The following is a 20,851-nucleotide window of genomic DNA, read 5'->3' on the forward strand; positions in this document are numbered from 1 at the left end:
TATTTTTTTTTAAATTGACTTACTCTGGATAAATAAATATATACATACAAGTAAACTAGAAAGTCAGGATGCCAGTAAACGTTTATATAATAATATACACTGCATAAAAGGCTTGGCGGAAGTACCGGTAGGTCTAAGGCAGTGTTTTTCAACCTTTTTTGAGCCAGGGCCCATTTTTTGCTTTGAAAAAAATGCGGAGGCACACCAGCAGCAGAAATCATTAAAACAAAACCCAGTTGACAGTAAAAAGTCGTTGTCGCAATTGTTGGATAAGAATTTAAACCATAACCAAGCATGCATCAATATAGCTCTTGTCTCAAAGTAGGTGTACCGACACCACCTGTCACATCACACCCTGACTTATTTGGACTTTTTTGCTGTTTTCCAGTGTGTGGTGTTTTAGTTCTTGTCTTGCGCTCCTATTTTGGTGGCTTTTCCTGTTTTTTTTTTATATTTTCCTGTAGCAGTTTCATGTCTTCCTTTGAGCGATATTTCCCGCATCTACTTTGTTTTAGCAATCAAGCATATTTCAGTTGTTTTTTATCCTTCTTTGTGGGGACATTGTTGATGGTCATGTCATGTTCGGATGTACTTTGTGGACGCCGTCTTTGCTCCACAGTAAGTTTTTGCTGTCGTCCAGCATTCTGTTTTTGTTTACTTTGTAGCCAGTTTAGTTTTAGTTTCATTCTGCATAGCCTTCTCTAAGCTTCAATGCCTTTTCTTAGGGGCACTCACCTTTTGTTTATTTTTGGTTTAAGCATTAGACACCTTTTTACCTGCACCCTGCCTCCCGCTGTTTCCGACATCTACAAAGCAATGAGCTACCGGCTGCCACCTACTGATATGGAAGAGTATTACACGGTTACTCTGCCGAGCTCTAGACAGCACCGACACTCAACAACAACACATCATTTGCAGACTATAACAACTGGTTCGCAAAAAAATGTTTTAACCCAAATAGGTGAAATTACCGTATTTTCCGCACTATACGGCGCACCTAAAAACCACAAATGTTCTCAAAAGCTGACAGTGCGCCTTATAACCCGGTGCGCTTTATATATGGATTAATATTAAGATTCATTTTCATAAAGTTTCGGTCTCGCAACTACGGTAAACAGCCGCCATCTTTTTTCCCGGTAGAACAGGAAGTGCTTCTTCTTCTACGCAAGCAACCGCCAAGGTAAGCACCCGCCCCCATAGAACAGGAAGCGCTTCTTCTTCTACTGTAAGCAACCACCCGCCCGCGTAGAAGAAGAAAAAGCGCGCGGATATTACGTTTCATTTCCTTTGTGTGTTTACATCTGTAAAGACCACAAAATGGCTCCTACTAAGCGACAGGGATCCGGTTCATGAAAAGACGCAATCTCTCCATCCGCACACGGACTACTATTTCACAGCAACTGCCTAAAGACTTTCAAGAAAAGCTGGCTACTTTCCGTGCATATTGTAAAAACAAGATAGCTGAAAAAAAGATCCGGCCAGAGAACATTATCAACATGGACGAGGTTCCACTGACTTTTGATATTCCTGTGAACCGCACTGTGGATACAACGGGAGCACGTACGGTGAATATTCGCACCACAGGGAATGAGAAGTCATCCTTCACTGTGGTTCTAGCTTGCCATGCTAATGGCCAGAAACTTCCACCCATGGTGATATTCAAAAGGCAGACCTAGCCAAAAGAGACCTTTCCAGCCGGCGTCATCATAAAAGCTAACTCGAAGGGATGGATGGATGAAGAAAAGATGAGCGAGTGGTTAAGGTAAGTTTACGCGAAGAGGCCGGGTGGCTTTTTTCACGCAGCTCCGTCCATGTTGATATACGACTCCGTGCGCGCCCACATCACGCTGGTTTTTAATATATTATTAAAGTTTGACTGACCTATCTGACTGTGTTTTTGACATTCCTTTAGCGCAGTTAGATGCGGCTTATAACACGGGGCGGGGCGTCTTATAGGTGGACAAAGTTTTGAAATATGCCGTTCATTGAAGGCGCGGCTTATAACCCAGGGCGCCTTATGGTGCGGAAAATACGGTAGATAATCTCCCACAGCACACCAGACTGTATCGCACAGTGGTTGAAAAACACTGGTCTAAGGTACACAAGAGGATGACAATTGTGCCGTTTGAGCAGTTACATATTGATAATATAGGTTGCAGTTTCTGCTTCGTCTACACAAGAAACAAACATGTTTGGATTTGACAGTTAGCGTGCAGGTTCGAGCGCCGCTCAGAGACAAACTTGACTGGCCAAAATTTGCAGGGATTGGTTGAATTTGCGGGAAATGGCGCATTCTACGACATTTCAAATTATTTGAGGGACTGAATAAAAGCTTGAAAGCTGTCTTACCATCTCTGTATAGATGAGGAACTTTGGGGTGCCTAAACTCAGCTGCGATGTCTGGGTTCCATAGAAGTCGCTGGAGTATAAACATAGCTAGACCCATCGCATCGCTGTTGTTCTCCAGAGAGATGAGCTCCCCAAAGATTGTCTGAGTGTGGAGTGAAATTGTATTCAGCGTTTACATGAATAGTGGCATCATACAATAACATAACTGGAGATAAAAGGAGAGCAAAACATTTGTACCTCAAGACCAATCCGTAACCATAATGGATTGTAGGAAAGAAGCCAATTGAGGACTTTTTGTCGTTCACCTGAAAAAAACGTTTTATGTATTAAGACCAAATACCAGAGAATAATGGTGTGAGTTTTACCTATATCTTTCCAAATATGGCGGTCTTTGCGGATAAGTAGCCTCTTTGCTTCCACCTCAATCTCCAACTTCTTAATGGCCTTGACCAAAGTCTCGGAGGTGAAGAGCTGGCAGGCAGATCGGCGGAGTCGGTTTAACTTTCGACGGGCAGTGTAAGTGCTGAAAGACATCTCCTCTTTGGTGGGAGCTTTGGCAATGCAGAACTCATCACTGCAGCCCATGGTAAGGGAAGCAGCACTCACTAGACAAAGATGTCATATACTTCAAATTTATATTACAGAAAGGGATAGATGTATTGCTCAAAGTGTTAACAGAAGCCACCTTTGGTCATTTCAGTGTTGACTTTAAAATCATCTGGGGTCAGGACGTAGTTAAGCCACCATGTAAATCCCCTCTCTTGCTTCTCAATCCATCTCTCGTCATAGAACATGTTCTTGGCAGCAAAAGGAAGTGGATGCCTTGGTATGACTTGAAGAAACATATGAAATATTGTTTTGAGGGGGAAGAAATATGTCTTTTTATTAGAAATGGCAACATCAGAGGATGCATGTGCATGTACGAGCCGATCTGCCCCACAATAAGAGGATAGAGAAAAAGAAGGAGCTTATTGATTACAGCGTCGTACTACAATGGCGGGCCTGCGCAAAGCTCATTGGGTAAACCTCTACCATATATGGTTAACAAATGGGAAAATTGCAAAAACTCGTTCCCCCGAAGTATAAAAGAGGGCAGGATGATTTTATAAATATCTCTGCAATGCCGTAACTGTTTGATCTAAAATTTTCGGGACTAATGTAGATGTCAAATACTCATCAGCAGGTACCAATAGGTAAAAAACAGTTGGTTTTGCATAATAGGGACCCTCTAAAATACAATATAACACTTATTATTCTACCTATTCACATTGGTTTTGGGTATCTATCCATACAAAACAAAGTACAGTAGTTACAGGGGCATTATTGGCATACCAATGCTTATACGTTCAAGATCATTAAGTAATTAAATTTATGATCACAAATGTAATCTGTCAAAAACACTGGATGGCGGTGTGACAATAAAAATATATATTTTAAGCCGGCACGACCATTGTTTCAAAACACCGATTTGGCACTAGTATTGCGTAATATATAAACAATACAGGGTTTCCCACAGCGCTTTGTTGTTAAGGCGGCCGCCTTAACAACAAAAAGCCACCGCCTAGACTAAAGTCTTAACAAGCTGCTACGCTTAGTTCTGCCACTGCCTCTGTCAGTACGTCTCTGCAGCACCCAGCATTGTCCCACCCACAGAACCATCGGATTGGTTACACGCAGAACGGTAACAGCCAATCAGCAGTGCGTATTCAGAGCACATGGAGTCAGTGCTCACGGCACAGGCAAAGAGGAGAGACGGTGGGGTGAGCAGATAGGTGTTTAGCAGGTGAGCATAAGGCAGCGGACTCACCCCAAATGATAATGGGGAGAGCCCGTTGACGTTCTAGACACATAAGCGGCAGCTCAGCTCACTCGCAGTCCTTGAGGTGAAGGCTAATTAGCTTTTAGCGTAACTTTAGCTCACTGTGCTGTGTGTGTGTCTGTCTGAGAGAAAGACAAGCATTATTGACCTACAGTTAACAGCTAAGTTATTTAACTTTACCTTTTTCTGTGTTGATTGAGCTGTGTTGAAGCAGCAAAAAAGGACATTATGTTAAATGAAGAGTTTTCTGAAGCTGTCTCTGATAATTGATATATTAATGTAACTGCATCATAAAGCCTACATGAACTCCATGGTGTTAAGGGATGAATAGTCTCTCCTATTGTACTATTTTTTCAGCTATAGCTACATTAATCATTAGTAATGTAGCAGCCTAGTTTTGAATGGCAGGGTCCCTGCTATCACATGTTGATAAAAATATAACATTTACATAATAAAAATCAACTACAGGCTTCCCAAATGCTGTAATAAATTAAGCATGAGTTGAGCATACTGTATGTCAGCATGTGGCCCCACATTTAACTTTTTTCAAATGCTTATTGCAAACGCTTACTTACAGTAAGTCATTAAATTGACATGTCATTTTTTTGACTTACTAAGTCATTATTTTATCATATTTTTGATTTATTAAATTACTAAGTCAAAAATATTGACTTACTAAGTCATAATAATGACATACTTAGTATCTCAGGTAACTAGGACTGTTTTGTGTATTGTTTTTACTTTACGGAAAAAATATCGAGATATATATAGTATATCGGCATTTAGCATATGGAGCGGAAAACACAACCAAAAATGGTAGGCTTCTTCACGCGACGAAGCCGGCCTACTTCACCACAGTCTGTAGTCTACTGCCCCCCCAGGCTGTGGTGGCAGCGATGAGATGGAGACGTGATGGCGACAGGCCGAGTTACGCTGTTCCTTACACCCACCCACTCCCTCCCTTCCCCCTGGAGAGACACCACCTTAACACTGCAATACCAAACCCTAATCTCAAAGCACTAAGAAAACTAACTAAAACCTACGTAAGCACTTGTCGAAGGAGTCAGGGAAAAACTCCCTCTAAGAAGAAACCTCAAACAAAAGCCTCGACTGGTTAGGTTGAGAAGGACACGTTTGGTTAGTAGGTAAATATTGATCAAAATATGGACAAAAAACGGCTTGCCAAATACCTGTCTGAGCTGGTTTGATGAAGGTCAGCTTTGACTGTGCTAAAGCAGCAACTCTTGCAGGCTTCACACCCTTGACCCTCGATTCTCGGGATGACCTCAGAAAGCCAGCGCCTGTGAACATTACAATACAGTATAAGGACTTAATGTTCATAGTAATCATGCCAAGCTCGAAATGTGTTTTCTTTGTAGCGTAAATGTACATATACCATATTTTTCGGACTATAAGTCGCAGTTTTTTTCATAGTTTGGCCGGGCTCCAGTGCGACTTATATATGTTTTTTCCCTTTTTTATTATGCATTTTTGGCAGGTGCGACTTATGCTCCGGTGCGACTTATACTCCGAAAAATACGGTAGTAGCATGGAATTATTGGAGACATTTCTCATGCAATAACACAACATAATAAAATGTTATTATACCTTGCGAGGCAAGTTTGGTGCTTTGTGTCTTTGTCTGAGCAGGCACTGATGATTTTGCGGTCTTTAGAGACGTCTTCATGGAGTGCACAGAACCTTAAAAACATTATATACAGTATAAGTATAAATAAACAAAGGTTGACGATCCACGATCCACTTTCAGTTATTGCTGTACATCATTAACGAAATGCAATTTCGAATTGTTTTTGTTATGTATAAAACTAAAATAAAATCTAATTACTTATTACCGTGCAACATTTGTGAATACTAATTTTTTTTAAACACCAGACAGAGATAAACTAGTCGATGTATTCACTAGATTTTAGGGCTGTGAATCTTTAGGCACCACACGATTCAAATTGATTCGATTCTTGGAGGTAATGATTCGATTTAGAATCGATTCTCAATTAATAATCAATATTTTATAATAACATTGGGTGCCAGTTATATAATTAACTACACTCTAATAGACAAACAGCTTTGATACGTTGTATTACTTATCTGTACAGCAAATATGGGCGTCTACGTCAACAATATGGTTTGCCTAGCTGGAAAGGACAGTTTAAAAAAAAAGAGGTAATTTTATCTTTTAAATTGATTTTTGATATCAATGAATCTTTTTTTTTTTTTAAGAATCGTGAGAAATAAGTATCGCGATTTATTAGAAAAAAAATTTTTTTGACATCCTTACTAGATATAGTTAAAAAAAACACCAAATAAAAAGGATATGGTCCTTATTTTTATTCAAAAGTCAAATATAATATAGTTTTTTATGCAAATAGAGTGGTACCTCGTTTACGCCCTAGTTTTAGTATGTTTTCATTTTAGGTCAACATTTTTACTAAAAATATGTCTCAGTTTTAGTATGATTCCATTTAAATTTTATTTGGGAGGGACAGTGCACGTTGATGAACCTTTCTCAAAATGTTGTATTGAAATATTAATATATCTGATTCCAGCCTAACGCTAATGTCCATCGATAGTCCCTCTACACAATTAAACACATAGTCCCTTTTTTTTAAATTGACTACAGCTGCAAATTAACTACAACCAAATAACACTGTAGCATTCGTAATAGTCCAATTGAGATCAAAAGAGCTTTAGAATCCATGTTTCTAATTTGTGATTGAACGCACCACACTGCTACGATAAGTCTAGCTAGACAATGACGGGTAATATGGCGCTTACTGGCTGTCCTCTGTAGTTTTGTAAAAGCAAAAGGTGTTTCACGCAGAAACTGATGGAAAGATAGTCGGGACCTGGGGTGGACCGCTCGCCTGTGCATCGGTTGGGGACATCTCTGCGCTGCTGACCCGTCTCCGCTCGGGATGGTCTCCTGCTGGCCTCACTATGGACTGGACTCTCACTATTATGTTACATCCACTATGGACTGGACTTTCACAATATTATGTTAGCCCCACTCGACGTCCATTGCATCCGGTCTTCCCTTAGAGGGGGGCGAGGGGTCACCCAAATCTGCGGTACTCTCCAAGGTTTCTCATAGTCACTCATACTGACATCCCACTGGGTTGTGAGTTTTTCCTTGCCCTTATGTGGGCTCTGAACCGAGGATGTCGTTGTGGCTTGTGCAGCCCTTTGAGACACTTGTGATTTAGGGCTACGGGTATATAAATAAACATTGACTGATTGACTGATTGAAACCAAGCAGTGAGCACAATTGTGTTGTTCATAAATTTTTGGATATAACAAGAGTGCCAGCACTTCGACAAAGATGAGAAACACTGGGTCTTCTGGTAACATTTTTGGGTGTCTTGAACAAATTGATTGGATTTGCATTTTTTTTACAATGTGAAATTGCTTTGGTTTTCAACGGATCATTAGGAGCTGATCAATGAAAAATAGAGGTACCACACTAGTATAAAGAATAGAAGCAAACACTGTCATGTAATTGATTAAAGGGGAACATTATCACCAGACCTATGTAAGCGTCAATATATACCTTGATGTTGCAGAAAAAAGACCATATATTTTTTTAACCGATTTCCGAACTCTAAATGGCTGAATTTTGGCGAATTAAGCGCCTTTCTAATATTCGCTCTCGGAGCGATGACGTCACAACGTGACGTCACATCAGGAAGCAATCCGCCATTTTCTCAAACACCGAGTCAAATCAGCTCTGTTATTTTCCGTGTTTTCGACTGTTTTCCGTACCTTGGAGACATCATGCCTCGTCGGTGTGTTGTCGGAGGGTGTAACAACACAAACAGGGACGGATTCAAGTTGCACCAGTGGCCCAAAGATGCGAAAGTGGCAAGAAATTGGACGTTTGTTCCGCACACTTTACCGACGAAAGCTATGCTACGACAGAGATGGCAAGAATGTGTGGATATCCTGCGACACTCAAAGCAGATGCATTTCCAATGATAAAGTCAAAGAAATCTGCCGCCAGACCCCCATTGAATCTGCCGGAGTGTGTGAGCAATTCAGGGACAAAGGACCTCGGTAGCACGGCAAGCAATGGCGGCAGTTTGTTCCCGCAGACGAGCGAGCTAAACCCCCTGGATGTCTTGGCTCACACCGTTCCGAAGATGATCAAGAGAAGAATATCGACCCTAGTTTCCCTGGCCTGCTGACATGAGGGTATGTCTACAAAATATATTAATTGATGAAAATTGGGCTGTCTGCACTCTCAAAGTGCATGTTGTTGCCAAATGTATTTCATATGCTGTAAACCTAGTTCATAGTTGTTAGTTTCCTTTAATGCCAAACAAACACATACCAATCGTTGGTTAGAAGGCGATCGCCGGATTCGTCCTCGCTTTCTCCCGTGTCGCTGGCTGTCGCGTCGTTTTCGCTTGCATACGGTTCAAACCGATATGGCTCAATAGCTTCAGTTTCTTCTTCAATTTCGTTTTCGCTACCTGCCTCCACACTACAACCATCCGTTTCAATACATGCGTAATCTGTTGAATCGCTTAAGCCGCTGAAATCCGAGTCTGAATCCGAGCTAATGTCGCTATAGCTTGCTGTTCTTTCCACCATGTTTGTTTGTGTTGGCTTCACTATGTGACGTCACAGGAAAATGGACGGGTGGTTAAAATCAGGCACTTTGAAGCTTTTTCAGGGATATTGCGTGATGGGTAAAATTTTGAAAAAAACTTCAAAAAATATAAGTCACTGGGAACTGATTTTTAATGGTTTTAACAATTCTGAAATTGTGATAATGTTCCCCTTTAAGAGGGTTACCTATCTGTTTGCATTGGTTCTTTTTTTATATGTATGAAGTCAATACAAGATGTTTATTTGTGATACTTGGTACCATTGTGTGATATCGCAAACTACCTGTTGATTTGGCCGGCTGCTTCTGTACCAACGTCCTCTCGTGTGTCGATTTGGCGGGCTCATTTTTCCAAACCACCGTTCTGGTCCTTTTGACTGGCTCAGTTTTCCCACCGGCGTCGATCTTCAACGCACTTTTCAAATACTCTTCACTCTTCCTCTTTCTGCTCTTCCTTGCCGTATGAATTGGAAATGAGTCCAACTGAGCGGACGGATCGGCTGAGGCGATATCTGTTGGAGACGATTCGGGAAGGCGATTGTTGGGTTTGTTGCTGCAGTGGCGAAAGGAAGACTGGCTCAACCGTGATGGAGAGGTGACAGTGAATGTCATGAGGGGAGCATTGAGGGGTGGGGAATTGGTGGTGAAGTCCAAATGAATTATGGGTTTCGGCGTGCCGGCAGGTAAAGCTGGGGCATCGGCTTTTTGAGTTGTGCTGGAAGTATCTAATTCTTGGACTGCTCTTGAGAAACCAGCTTCCGCTGATCTCTGCGTCCAGTCTGGTTCTATTACAGGTAGAGACGGGGTACCTGGTCCAGACTCAGAGTGGCTGCAGCTTTCAGTCAACTCAAGAGTTTTCTCCATTAGGCGACGCTTTGACTTCTTTATTTTCCTTTCACTCACCGGTGCCTTCTTTTTAATCACCGTTTCACAATTAAAAGCCAACTTAGTAGGTTTTTCTACGACCTCGGGCATAACAGCCTTCTTGCTAAAGGTAAGTCCGTGCTTTGTGGACTGGGACATTTCTGGGCTGCCACCATGAGCGTTGAAGACGTTCTCGTTCATTCCACATTCACGATTGTCGCTTTTTGATTCGAGGGAGTCGGAAAATACACAATTGGAACTGGTGTCTCGGGGACTGCTGCTGACAGGACTGAGATCAGAGTCAATGAGGGCCAGTGCATCAGTCAAAGAGAGTGCTGGGCCTCCGATAACATGACTTTCAACTGTTGTAATGCGAGGCATGATCTCTTTGAACCTCTCTGGTGTCCCAATAGGAGACAGAGTTGTATTAAGCATTTTGGCAAGCACTTTGTTTTCCAGCTTTTCCACCAAAGAACCTGTCACCTGTGTGGCTAACACAGGAGAAGAGTGTCTTTGAACATGGCGTACGTTCTCCTGGTCTGCCAAAGACCATGGCTTATAAATGGGATTTACAGCCTTTCTCTGCTCTGACTCTTGAGGGTCGTCACCAGGGTGACTGTGCTTGTGGAATAACTTCTCTCTGACAGGTTTTCCCTCATTAAGTGAAGAAAGTGGACTGCGGAGTTTATCCCGTATATGCTGTGGTTTTCGGGACACCTGGACAGTTTTATTGGCAGCCATCTTTGTCGATGGTTCCGTCTTTTTCCCCTTGTAAGGAGATCCTTTTTCAGCTCCCCTTTTGTTTTTGATTGCATCCCATAAGCTCTTCTGAAAAACAAGAATAAAGTTACTGTACAGTGAGAAGCTTTCCCAAAGCGGATTGAAGCAATGCACTCAAACAATATTGAAAATTATTCAATATTCAAATTAGGGATGTCCCGATCCAGGTTTTTGCACTTCCGATCCGATACTGTTTTTGCACTTCCGATCCGATACCGATACTGGCCTATCCGAGCATGTATTAAAGTTTAAAGTTATTTAGCCTACTTAGTTGTCAGAATCATGTTGAAAAGGGTTTTAGTACTCTTGATAACAACTACCCAGCTGAATTAGGTGAGTTTGAATAATACACAATGGTTGGTAACAAGAAACTGACCTGTTTATTCAAGAATAAACACAAAATAAACAAAATTATACATGACAAACAGAAATGGCATCATTGAACTAGGGCTGGGCGATATGGCCTTTTTTTAATATTGCGATATTTTAAGGCCATGTCACGATACACCATATATATGTGGATATTTTGCCTTAGCCTTGAATGAACACTTGATGCATATAATCACAGCAGTATGATGATTTTATGTGTCTACATTAAAACATTCTTCTTCATACTGCATTAATATATGCTACTTTTAAACTTTCATGCAGAGAAAGAAATCACAACTAAAAAAATCACTATTTTTTTTCATACGGTGTTGATCTGGAAATGTTTTCCTCGGCATTTTGATGGTGTGGGCGTGTGGCACCAAACGGAGATAAGCGTCTCGACAGACGTTACAATATTTGAACAATGATGACGAAAACTGTTTTCTCTGTCGTGTCCGTGTGTCGAAAATTGTTATGCGCTCATTTTTTTATTTGATTTTGTGCGTGGCATAGATTTGCCGTGCGCAGAGCAGTGCACAATTGCACAGGCGCGCACCTTAGAGGGAACGTTGCTAGCACGGCTGCGCTAGCATCACAGCTAACGTTAGCCATGCTGCTACCTCTCTGCTCGGGGAGGGCGTATACGTATGTGACGTATGACGTGACAGTATGTGACGTATGTAAGAAGGTGTGCTTGCTGTCTGTGAGAGGGAGACACAGGAAAGAGTTAGAAGAGCCTGTCGTGTAATGCCAGCAGCTAAAAGCAACTGCGTGAGAATTCACAGACCTGTGGATGTGTTGAAGGTGTGCTGGAAAATGCGGAACAGAAATTAGGGAGCAGCAGAAAAGTCGAATGTATTATTTAAATCGGTGCGTTGGAAAACACGGACCGGAGTTTTTTTTTTTAAACTGGATCTGGATCGGCATTTTCCCATGCCTTGCCGATACGCATTTTTTGGCAAATATCGGCGGCCGATCCGATCCAAATATCGGATCGGGACATCCCTAATTCAAATGCCTGCCTCATCCCCAAAATGAAAGTGGTAGAATAATGGTGCCCTTTGTGGACATACCTCAGCTTCCCAAAGCAGACGTAATGTTATTCTTTGGACAACAACACCTTTGCTGGACTTATGATTACAGATGTCCGATAATATCGGACTGCCGATATTATCAGCCGATAAATGCTTTAAAATGTAATATCGGAAATTATCGGTTTCGGTTTCAAAAAGTAGTACCACGCCGCTGTACGGAGTGGTACACGGACGTAGGGAGCAGTACAGAGCAGTTGCGTCTCCCAGTCAGCAGCCTCTCCCCTACACAACACAGGAGTTGCAGCACGACTGTAGCATGAGAGGTTTACTGGCTACGCTTGATGACCTCATCAAACCGCCGCGAGCGGAGCATAACAACAACAAGAGTGTGTTGTTGCCGGTGCTGTAGCCGTGGCTAACAAGCGAGCTCGCTCGGTGACTGACTAACGACATGGTTTGGGATTGTTTTAAAGTGTGTCTGACGGATAAAAAACTGGCAATTTCTAAGGCCTCCCTGTCTCAACTAGGGATGTCCCAATCCGATATCTGGATCGGATTGGCCGCCAATATTTGCAAAAAAATGCGTATCGGCAAGGCATGGGAAAATGCCGATCCAGATCCAGTTAAAAAAAAAAACTCAGCTCCGTGTTTTCCAACGCACCTATTTAAATAGTACATTCCACTTTTCTGCTGCTCCCTGATTTCCGTTCCGCAATTTCCAGCACACCTTCAACACATCCACAGGTCTGTGGATTCTCACGCAGTTGCTTTTAGCTGCTGGCATTACACGACAGGCTCTTCTCACTCTTTCCTGTGTCTCCCTCTCACAGACAGCAAGTGCACCTTCTTACACACGTCACATACTGTCACGTCATACGTCACATACGTATACGTCCTCCCCGAGCAGAGAGGTAGCAGCATGGCTAACGTTAGCTGTGATGCTAGCGCAGCCGTGTGACCAACGTTCTCTCTAAGGTGCGCGCTTGTGCAATTGCGCACTGTTTAAGCGTCCTCTGCGCATAGCAATTATATGCCACGCACAAAATCAAATAAAAAAATAAGCGCATAACAATTTTCGACACACGGACATGACAGAGAAAACAGTTTTCGTCATCATTGTTCAAATATTACAACGTCTGTCGAGACGCTTATCTCCGTTCAGTGCCACACGCCCACACCATCAAAATGCCGAGGCAAAAATTTCCAGATCAACACCGGATGAAAAAATTAGTGATTTTTTTAGTTGTGATTTCCTTCTCTGCATGAAAGTTTAAAAGTAGTATATATTAATGCAGTATGAAGAAGAATGTTTTAATGTAGACATGCAAGCCTTGAAAGAAAATGTTGAAAATCAAGACTACATTTCCTGCAAATGGATGCATTTCTACCCTATATTTTAACTTTAGATTTATTCTCATATCAAACTCTTTTGGCTGTCTTTTTGACACTTACATCCGGCGCCCCCCTCCACACCCTGGATTATAAATAATGTAAATAATTCAATGTGATTATCTTGTGTGATGACTGTATTATGATGATAGTATATATCTGATAGTATATATCTGTATCATGAATCAATTTAAGTGGACCCCGACTTAAACAAGTTGAAAAACTTATTCGGGTGTTACCATTTAGTGGTCAATTGTACGGAATATGTACTTCACTGTGCAACCTACTATTAAAAGTCTCAATCAATCAATCAATCAAAACACATATAATCATCATACTGCTGTGATTATATGCATCAAGTGTTCATTCAAGGCTAAGGCAAAATATCGAGATATATATATTGTGTATCGCAATATGGCCTTAAAATATCGCAATATTAAAAAAAGGCCATATCGCCCAGCCCTAGTTCAATGATGCCATTTCTGTTTGTCATGTATAATTTTGTCTATTTTGTGTTTATCCTTGAATAAACAGGTCAGTTTCTTGTTACCAACCATTGTGTATTATTCAAACTCACCTAATTCAGCTGGCTAGTTGTTATCAAGAGTACTAAAACCCTTTTCAACATGATTCTGACAACGAAGTAGGCTAAATAACTTTAAACTTTAATACATGCTCGGATAGGCCATTATCGGTCAGTATCGGATCGGAAGTGCAAAAACCTGGATCGGGACATCCCTAGTCTCAACGTAGCATGTCAGAAGCTCTGGCTGACTCGTAGGCCACTTCAAGCACTCACCACTCGCTTGCAGCACATTTTTGTTACTCATATAAAATACTTTAGAGCAGAACAGATTGAGCCCAGTTAATAATTTCCTGTTATACAGTATGCCAGGCAGTCTTGCACTAAAGGAGGACTATGTTATTGTTTACTTTATGACTCTAGTATATTCTTGACTGAAGCTGTGTGCCTTCATTGTTTTTGTAGCTGTTGTTTTGAGGCATGTTTAAAAAAAAACAAAGAATAATGCACTGTCTTAGACTTAGACTTTGTGAAAGTCAAAGTATAGTATTTCCCATAGTTGTAGTGGGTATCGGGATTATCTCAGGGAGAGCATGTCCCAAATTCCAAGCTGCTGTTTTGAAGCATGTTAAAAAAAATAATGCACTTTGTGACTTCAATAATAAATATGGCAGTGCCATGTTGGCATTGATTTATTTTGGAAAACCTTGTTACTTTGTTTAATGCATCCAGCGCGGAATCACAACAAAATTAGGCATAATAATGTGTTAATTCCACGACTGTATATATCGGTATCGGTTGATTGGACAATACCGGAATTTTGGATATCGGCAAAAAAGCCATTATCGGACATCTCTAATTAATAATAATAAATGTCACTGAACTGCACTCTAGGAGTGAAACCAAATTGTGTAATTGCATGGGGGGAAATACCTTTTTCTTTTTTGATGCTTCTGCTCTCCCAAGCAGGACTGCCTGGTGCTTGAGGACTCGATTGCCAATGAAGATGATAAGTTCTCTGATTCCGCCCTCTTCTGTTGGAGTCCAGGTTATTGTCAGGCTAAACGTACCCTGGGGCTACAAGCACAATTTTAAATGATTCAATTACTAGTGGCTTCATTACACACAATCAACAATCAAAAAAATATGACGCCGTATCATGAACAAACCTAAAACATTTCACACGTTTTGCTTACAATGCCAGATACAATATTGCTGCAGTAGAAATAGTACACAGTTTTATATATATTCAATCTGGGATAACGCTAATACTTTCAATCCAAAATGTAACGTTATCGGTATAATTGAACCGGCCCGCGGGATGAGTTTGCTAAGTATAAAAATTAGCCAAAATGTTTTAAATGAATGACTGCTGTTCTAAATGTGTCCACTAGATGTCGTAATAGCAATTCTTTGTATCTTTGAAGATGATGCTACATATGTAATAAAAAAAAACATGTTAGTGCACCAGTCGAGGAAAATGAGCAAACTACATAAATAACATCCTTTAATTTGATTTTGATATAATTTTTTTATCTTGATAGATTGAAGATTAACACCAACGAGTTATCACATGATTTCATCAGAAAGTATAAATAACGACAAATAAAGATAGAATACTATTAACCGCAACATGTAAGAGTAAAAAAAATAAAAATAAACACCAACATTATGATTTGTACATTTTCAGAATGGGCTTGTTCTATTTCTAAACAAAGAAAACAATCTGAAGTTGTCTTTATTTTTAAGTTATCGTGCCGTGATTTTACCAGTCCGGCCCACTTGGGGAGTAGATTTTTCTCCGTGTGGGCTCCCGATCTAAAATAAGGTAAACCCCTGGTTTAGAATGATGATGCACCATATTGAGAGTTTGTGTAGCACCTAAAAAGCAAACAAAATGAACATATTAGACATTTCTCTCAATAGTTCGTATTGCAGTTCTGCAATGCCAAATGTTGAACAATTAAAGTTAAAGTTAAAGTTAAAGTACCAATGATTGTCACACACACACTAGGTGTGGCAAAATTATTCTCTGCATTTGACCCATCACCCTTGATCACCCCCTGTTGTCATTTAATATGGGTAGTCTTTGTTTGGACCGCACAACAAAGAGTTTAAAGTTTGAAAGTCGTGGCGAGATTATTCGTAAATACATTGAGAAGAATTCAGTTCAGGTCAGTTTCAATTTATTTGGAACATGCATACGATACAATGTAATGCATCACGCAACTCCAGTTGTTTCACTACAGCTCGTCCGAAAAGGAGTAGGAAGAAGCAGAGCTTATTTAATCCTACGCCCTTTTCATACCATAGCAATTGTATCCAATTTGTAACAAAACAGTGAACAAATAAATAATAAATAAATAATATACCAGAGTAAGCAATAAGCATACAAATATTAAATACATAAATAATGTTTGTCTCAATAAAAAAAAAGGAAAAAAAAGGGTTCAAGATGTTCATCATAATTCTTGTTCTGTGTACTTGGTGAACACTTGTAGTTTGAGCGGTCTCTTAAACTGAATCATATTGGTGCTTTGTTTGATTTATTTGGTTAATCCATTCCATTATTTAATTCCACATACTGATATACTAAAGGTTTAAAGTGTTGTACGGGCGTTAGAGATGCGCGGTTTGCGGACACAACCGCGGAGTCCGCGGATAAACTGCGGGTCGGGCGGGTAAAAATAGATTTTAAATAGATGCGGGCGGTTGGCGGTTGAACCAATTCGGAAATATATATACATAGTTAAATGTTGTTACCCACATATGAAAAACGAGCAGCACTCTTTGAAACAGTCAATTATTCATCAGGCAACAAGTGGCGCAAGTGAGCGCTCCTTCAGCGCAGCAGGGCGCATTTTAGAGGCCAGGCGCTCTCGCATGAATCCTGGCACTGTAGATGCCATTTTATTCCTGCATAGTGCTAACAAAAAAAAAAGTAAGTAGACATACGGTTGGATATGTTAAACGAATTAGTCTACGTTACCTATAGGCTATACCAAATAAGCCCATGTCTAACCTATATTGAGTTCGGTCAGCTGAATACATTTGATGGTTACGTGTTGTTTGGGCGCACTACAATGCAAAGGAATTAAGGCAATTGCGTTGTTTATTGTGTTTTTTTTCTATTCGAGATATACTACTATGTGTGAATAATTATTTGGCCTCGCTTTCAAGTGAAGCGCATCTCCGATTGGCGACAATGTAAGGCTATTTAGCCTGCTTTGTTTGTCGCGACAGTCTATTTTCATTATAATTCAAGTTTGATGATAAAGTGCAGTCTGATGGGTTTGATTTCCCCCCTTCAGCTATTTGCCTTGGCCAATACGTTGCAGGTAATTTGTTATTATTTATTTAATTTATTTTTGTTTAAATAGAGATGACATACATATGTTATTGTATAATTTAAGTTTGTGCGCGTGATTGACAGCCTAAGGCTTATGAGGCACATTTTTTTTATTTTTTTTTTATTTAAACTTAAAAACGTATGAGCCTATGCCTACAACATAGGCTATGTGTTTATCTTTATTTTCCTGCCTGTCGTTGACAATGGAGTTTGTCTGATATTTTGTCATGGCTGCAGATCAATCAATAAAGGTTCATCTTTGTCGCGAAATTGTTCACTGTTTCACAGTGCACCCCGCCCTCGTCCCTATTTGAGCATTATAACTTTAACAAGTTAATATTCATTGAAATAAATTCAGAAAAAAAATTTTACCTCACGAAAATATAGGCCTAGTCTTTCTAAAACATTTTTTTAACTTCTTAAAAGCCTCGTTCTGCTTGCTGCAACTGCGCACACAAAGTGTGAGGAACGCACTCCTGATCTGAGGGCATTGGCAACAATAGTCAACACTTTCTTAATGGAAATGACAATAATACTATAATAATGATAAATAATATTATCACGCATTAATATCTCTTAGCCCAGGGGTCGGCAACCCAAAATGTTGAAGGAGCCATATTGGACCAGAAATACAAAAACAAATCTGTCTGGAGCCGCAAAAAATTAAAAGCCATATTACATACATATAGTGTGTCATGAGATATAAACTGAATTAAGAGGACTTAAAGGAAACTAAATTACCTCAAATATAGCTACAAATGAGGCATAATGATGCAATATGTATAGAGATGTCCGATAATATCGGCCGATAAATGCTTTAAAATGTAATATCAAAAATTATCGGTATCGTGTTTTTTTTATCTGTATCGTTTTTTTTTATTTTTATTAAATCAACATAAAAAACACAAGATACACTTACAATTAGTGCACCAACCCAAAATAACTCCCTCCCCCATTTACACTCATTCACACAAAGGGGTTTTATCTTTCTGTTATTAATATTGTGGTTCCTACATTATATATCAATATATATCAATACAGTCTGCAAGGGATACAGTCCGTAAGCACACATGATTGTGCGTGCTGCTGGTCCACTAATAGTACTAACCTTTAACACTTAATTTTACTCATTTTCATTCATTACTAGTTTCTATGTAACTGTTTTTATATTGTTTTACTTTCTTTTTTATTCAAGAAAATGTTCTTCATTTATTTATCTTATTTTATTTTATCTTCACCATACCTGGTTGTCCAAACTGGACATAATAATGTGTTAATTCCACGACTGTATATATCGGTATCGGTTGATATCGGTATCGGTAATTAAGAGTTGGACAATATCGGAATATCGGATCTCGGCAAAAAGCCATTATCAGACATCCCTAAATATGTACATATAGCTAGCCTAAATAGCATGTTAGCATCGATTAGCTTGCAGTCATGCAGTGACCAAATATGTCTCATTAGCACTCCACACAAGTCAATAACATCAACAAAACTCACCTTTGTGCATTCATGCACAACCTTAAAAGTTTGGTGGACAAAATGAGACAGAAAAAGAAGTGGCATAAAACACGTCCTAGAAAGTCGGAGAAAGTTATGCATGTAAACAAACTACGGTGAGTTCAAGGACCGCCAAAGTTAGTAGGACAAAACGGCGCTCGCCAAATACTCGAATCAGTGAAGCATGTTTAATACAAACAGTGTGCTTTATAACAATTAGGGAGGTTTGTGTAATGTTTGTCCTCCTACAGAAATCATATTAAAACAAGAAATATATTTTTTCCCCCTCATCTTTTTCCATTTTTCATACATTTTTGAAAAAGCTCCAGAGAGCCACTAGGGTGGCGCTATAGAGCCGCATGCGGCTCTATAGCCGCGGGTTGCCGACCCCTGTCTTAGCCACTAATGCGTGGCCAAGAGATATTAATGCGTGGCACGCATTGAATGTCTCTGCAACATTGGATCAGTCTCCTTTCTTTAACAGGCAAAAGCTTTAAAACCTCACTAATGCCTTGCATCGTCTATATTAGATATATAACAACGGGCGGATGGCGGGCGGGCGTGGTTTTGATAAAATGTTGGTTGGGTGGATGGCGGATGGATGACGACTTTTGAAATAATTGCCTATCCGCGCATCTCTAGTGTTTTATCATTCATACTTAATATCGTAAATCCCAAATTCTTTATTTTCATGTACATTCTGGATTTCTCATTCAGTAAAAAAAAATGTAAAAATTCCGTTCCGTTTTTTTTAATGTGGTCTGTCATAATGTTTTTAGCATTCATCCATCCATTTTCTACCGCTTGTCTCTTTTGGGGTTGCTGGATCCTATCTCAGCTGCACTCGGGCAGACATTATTGTATACCGGCCCCCAGACACATTTTTGTCTCTAAATTTGGCCCCAGGGTCAAAATAATTGCCCAGGCCTGCCCTAGGGTAACAACGTTAAATGTATGTTTGATGAAACGTGATTATGTGCATGAGTGTATGTATGTATGTATGTATAAGACCCCAAAAGGGACAAGCGGTAGAAAATGGATGGATGGATGTTCGTAGCTTGTTCTTATACGTTTTGTACTTGTTTTCTGCTTTCGTAGATCTTAGTGTTACACATGTCCTATATATATAGGACATATATATAGTGCATCCTTCTTTTTGCAAGCATTTCTCAGTCCATGTGTCATCCATGGTTGATTATTTGTATTGTGCTTCTTACCAAGTTGTTTCTATGCAGTGTTTGTCATAAAGCATCTCGAATGTATTAAAAAAAATACCATATGCATCTAGAATTGGACTTGCAGTGAGTTGGACAACATACCTGGATGGTGAACGCGGTTTGGTTGACGGAGAAGCCTTTGCCGGACGGGATCTTGTCAACGGTGACCTCAGCTTCGGCGTCTTCTGCCGGATTCTGAATGCGGAGAACAGCAGACTTCGAGGTGCCGACCTTCACTGTCCCGAACGATACAAATGGAGCCTTTGAAAACAGCACCAGACTCAAAACGGGGAACTCATTTTCCTTCTCGGCGCCGCTTTTCCGTATTGGACTAAAGTCCATAAAGGTCCCCGGTGGTAAAGTTCCAATTCCGGACATTTTAAAGTATCACAAAGCAGTAGGTAAACGACCTACATTCCTAATAGAAACTACTAATATGTGTATATCGTGTTGTTTAAAGTTAGCAAAAGTATGATATCCTTCCTATGCTCATAGCACGCAGCTTCAGAATGATATCACACGGTTCTTCCCACAAGCGTTGTGGAAAGTTTAAATATTTACCCGTTTGTGCAAATAGCCAATGAGACGCGAGCATTGGTGGCCTGTTGTCCAATAGTAAACGACTTCCGGTTTGATCAGCCATAGCGGACGGCATTTCACCAATCAGAGAGCTAGTTTGTTTTTTTTAAACGGTCTAACAGCCACGCCCCCCAACAACAAACTGTCTCCCATTGACTTACCCAAAATAACAAACAGCATCGACCGCTACTTCATACTGGCGCTGACGAGACGCGGGGCCGCCATCTTGGAGTGGTGATCCGCTACACTCAGTGCAATGAATTTGGCAGCAGCTTTTTTCATTGATTGATTGAAACTTTTATTAGTAGATTGCACAGTACAGTACATATTCCGTACAATTGACCACTAAATGGTAACACCCGAATAAGTTTTTCAACTTGTTTCAGTCGGGGTCCACGTAAATCAATTCATGGTACAAATATATACTATCAGCATAATACAGTCATCACCAA

General features: G+C 40.2%; 1 protein-coding gene across 1 annotated transcript in view; it reads right to left on the minus strand.

Annotated features, from left to right (window-relative positions):
• The window catches only part of aspm (assembly factor for spindle microtubules), a 74,715-nt gene extending 54,380 nt beyond the window's left edge, over positions 1–20,335 (minus strand). Inside the window, exons 1-9 of the mRNA XM_061975544.2 lie at positions 19,923–20,335; positions 14,685–14,828; positions 9,077–10,484; positions 5,777–5,869; positions 5,359–5,469; positions 3,035–3,181; positions 2,715–2,954; positions 2,587–2,654; positions 2,350–2,491 (exon numbers count right to left, since the gene is read on the minus strand). Coding sequence (XP_061831528.2) covers positions 2,350–2,491; positions 2,587–2,654; positions 2,715–2,954; positions 3,035–3,181; positions 5,359–5,469; positions 5,777–5,869; positions 9,077–10,484; positions 14,685–14,828; positions 19,923–20,198 — 2,629 coding nt within the window. The 5' untranslated portion in view covers positions 20,199–20,335. The remainder of the gene's footprint in view (positions 1–2,349; positions 2,492–2,586; positions 2,655–2,714; positions 2,955–3,034; positions 3,182–5,358; positions 5,470–5,776; positions 5,870–9,076; positions 10,485–14,684; positions 14,829–19,922) is intronic.
• Positions 20,336–20,851: the final 516 nt, after the last annotated feature.

Source organism: Nerophis lumbriciformis, linkage group LG14 (genome assembly GCF_033978685.3).
Source record: "Nerophis lumbriciformis linkage group LG14, RoL_Nlum_v2.1, whole genome shotgun sequence".
Classification (NCBI taxonomy): Eukaryota; Metazoa; Chordata; class Actinopteri; order Syngnathiformes; family Syngnathidae; genus Nerophis; species Nerophis lumbriciformis.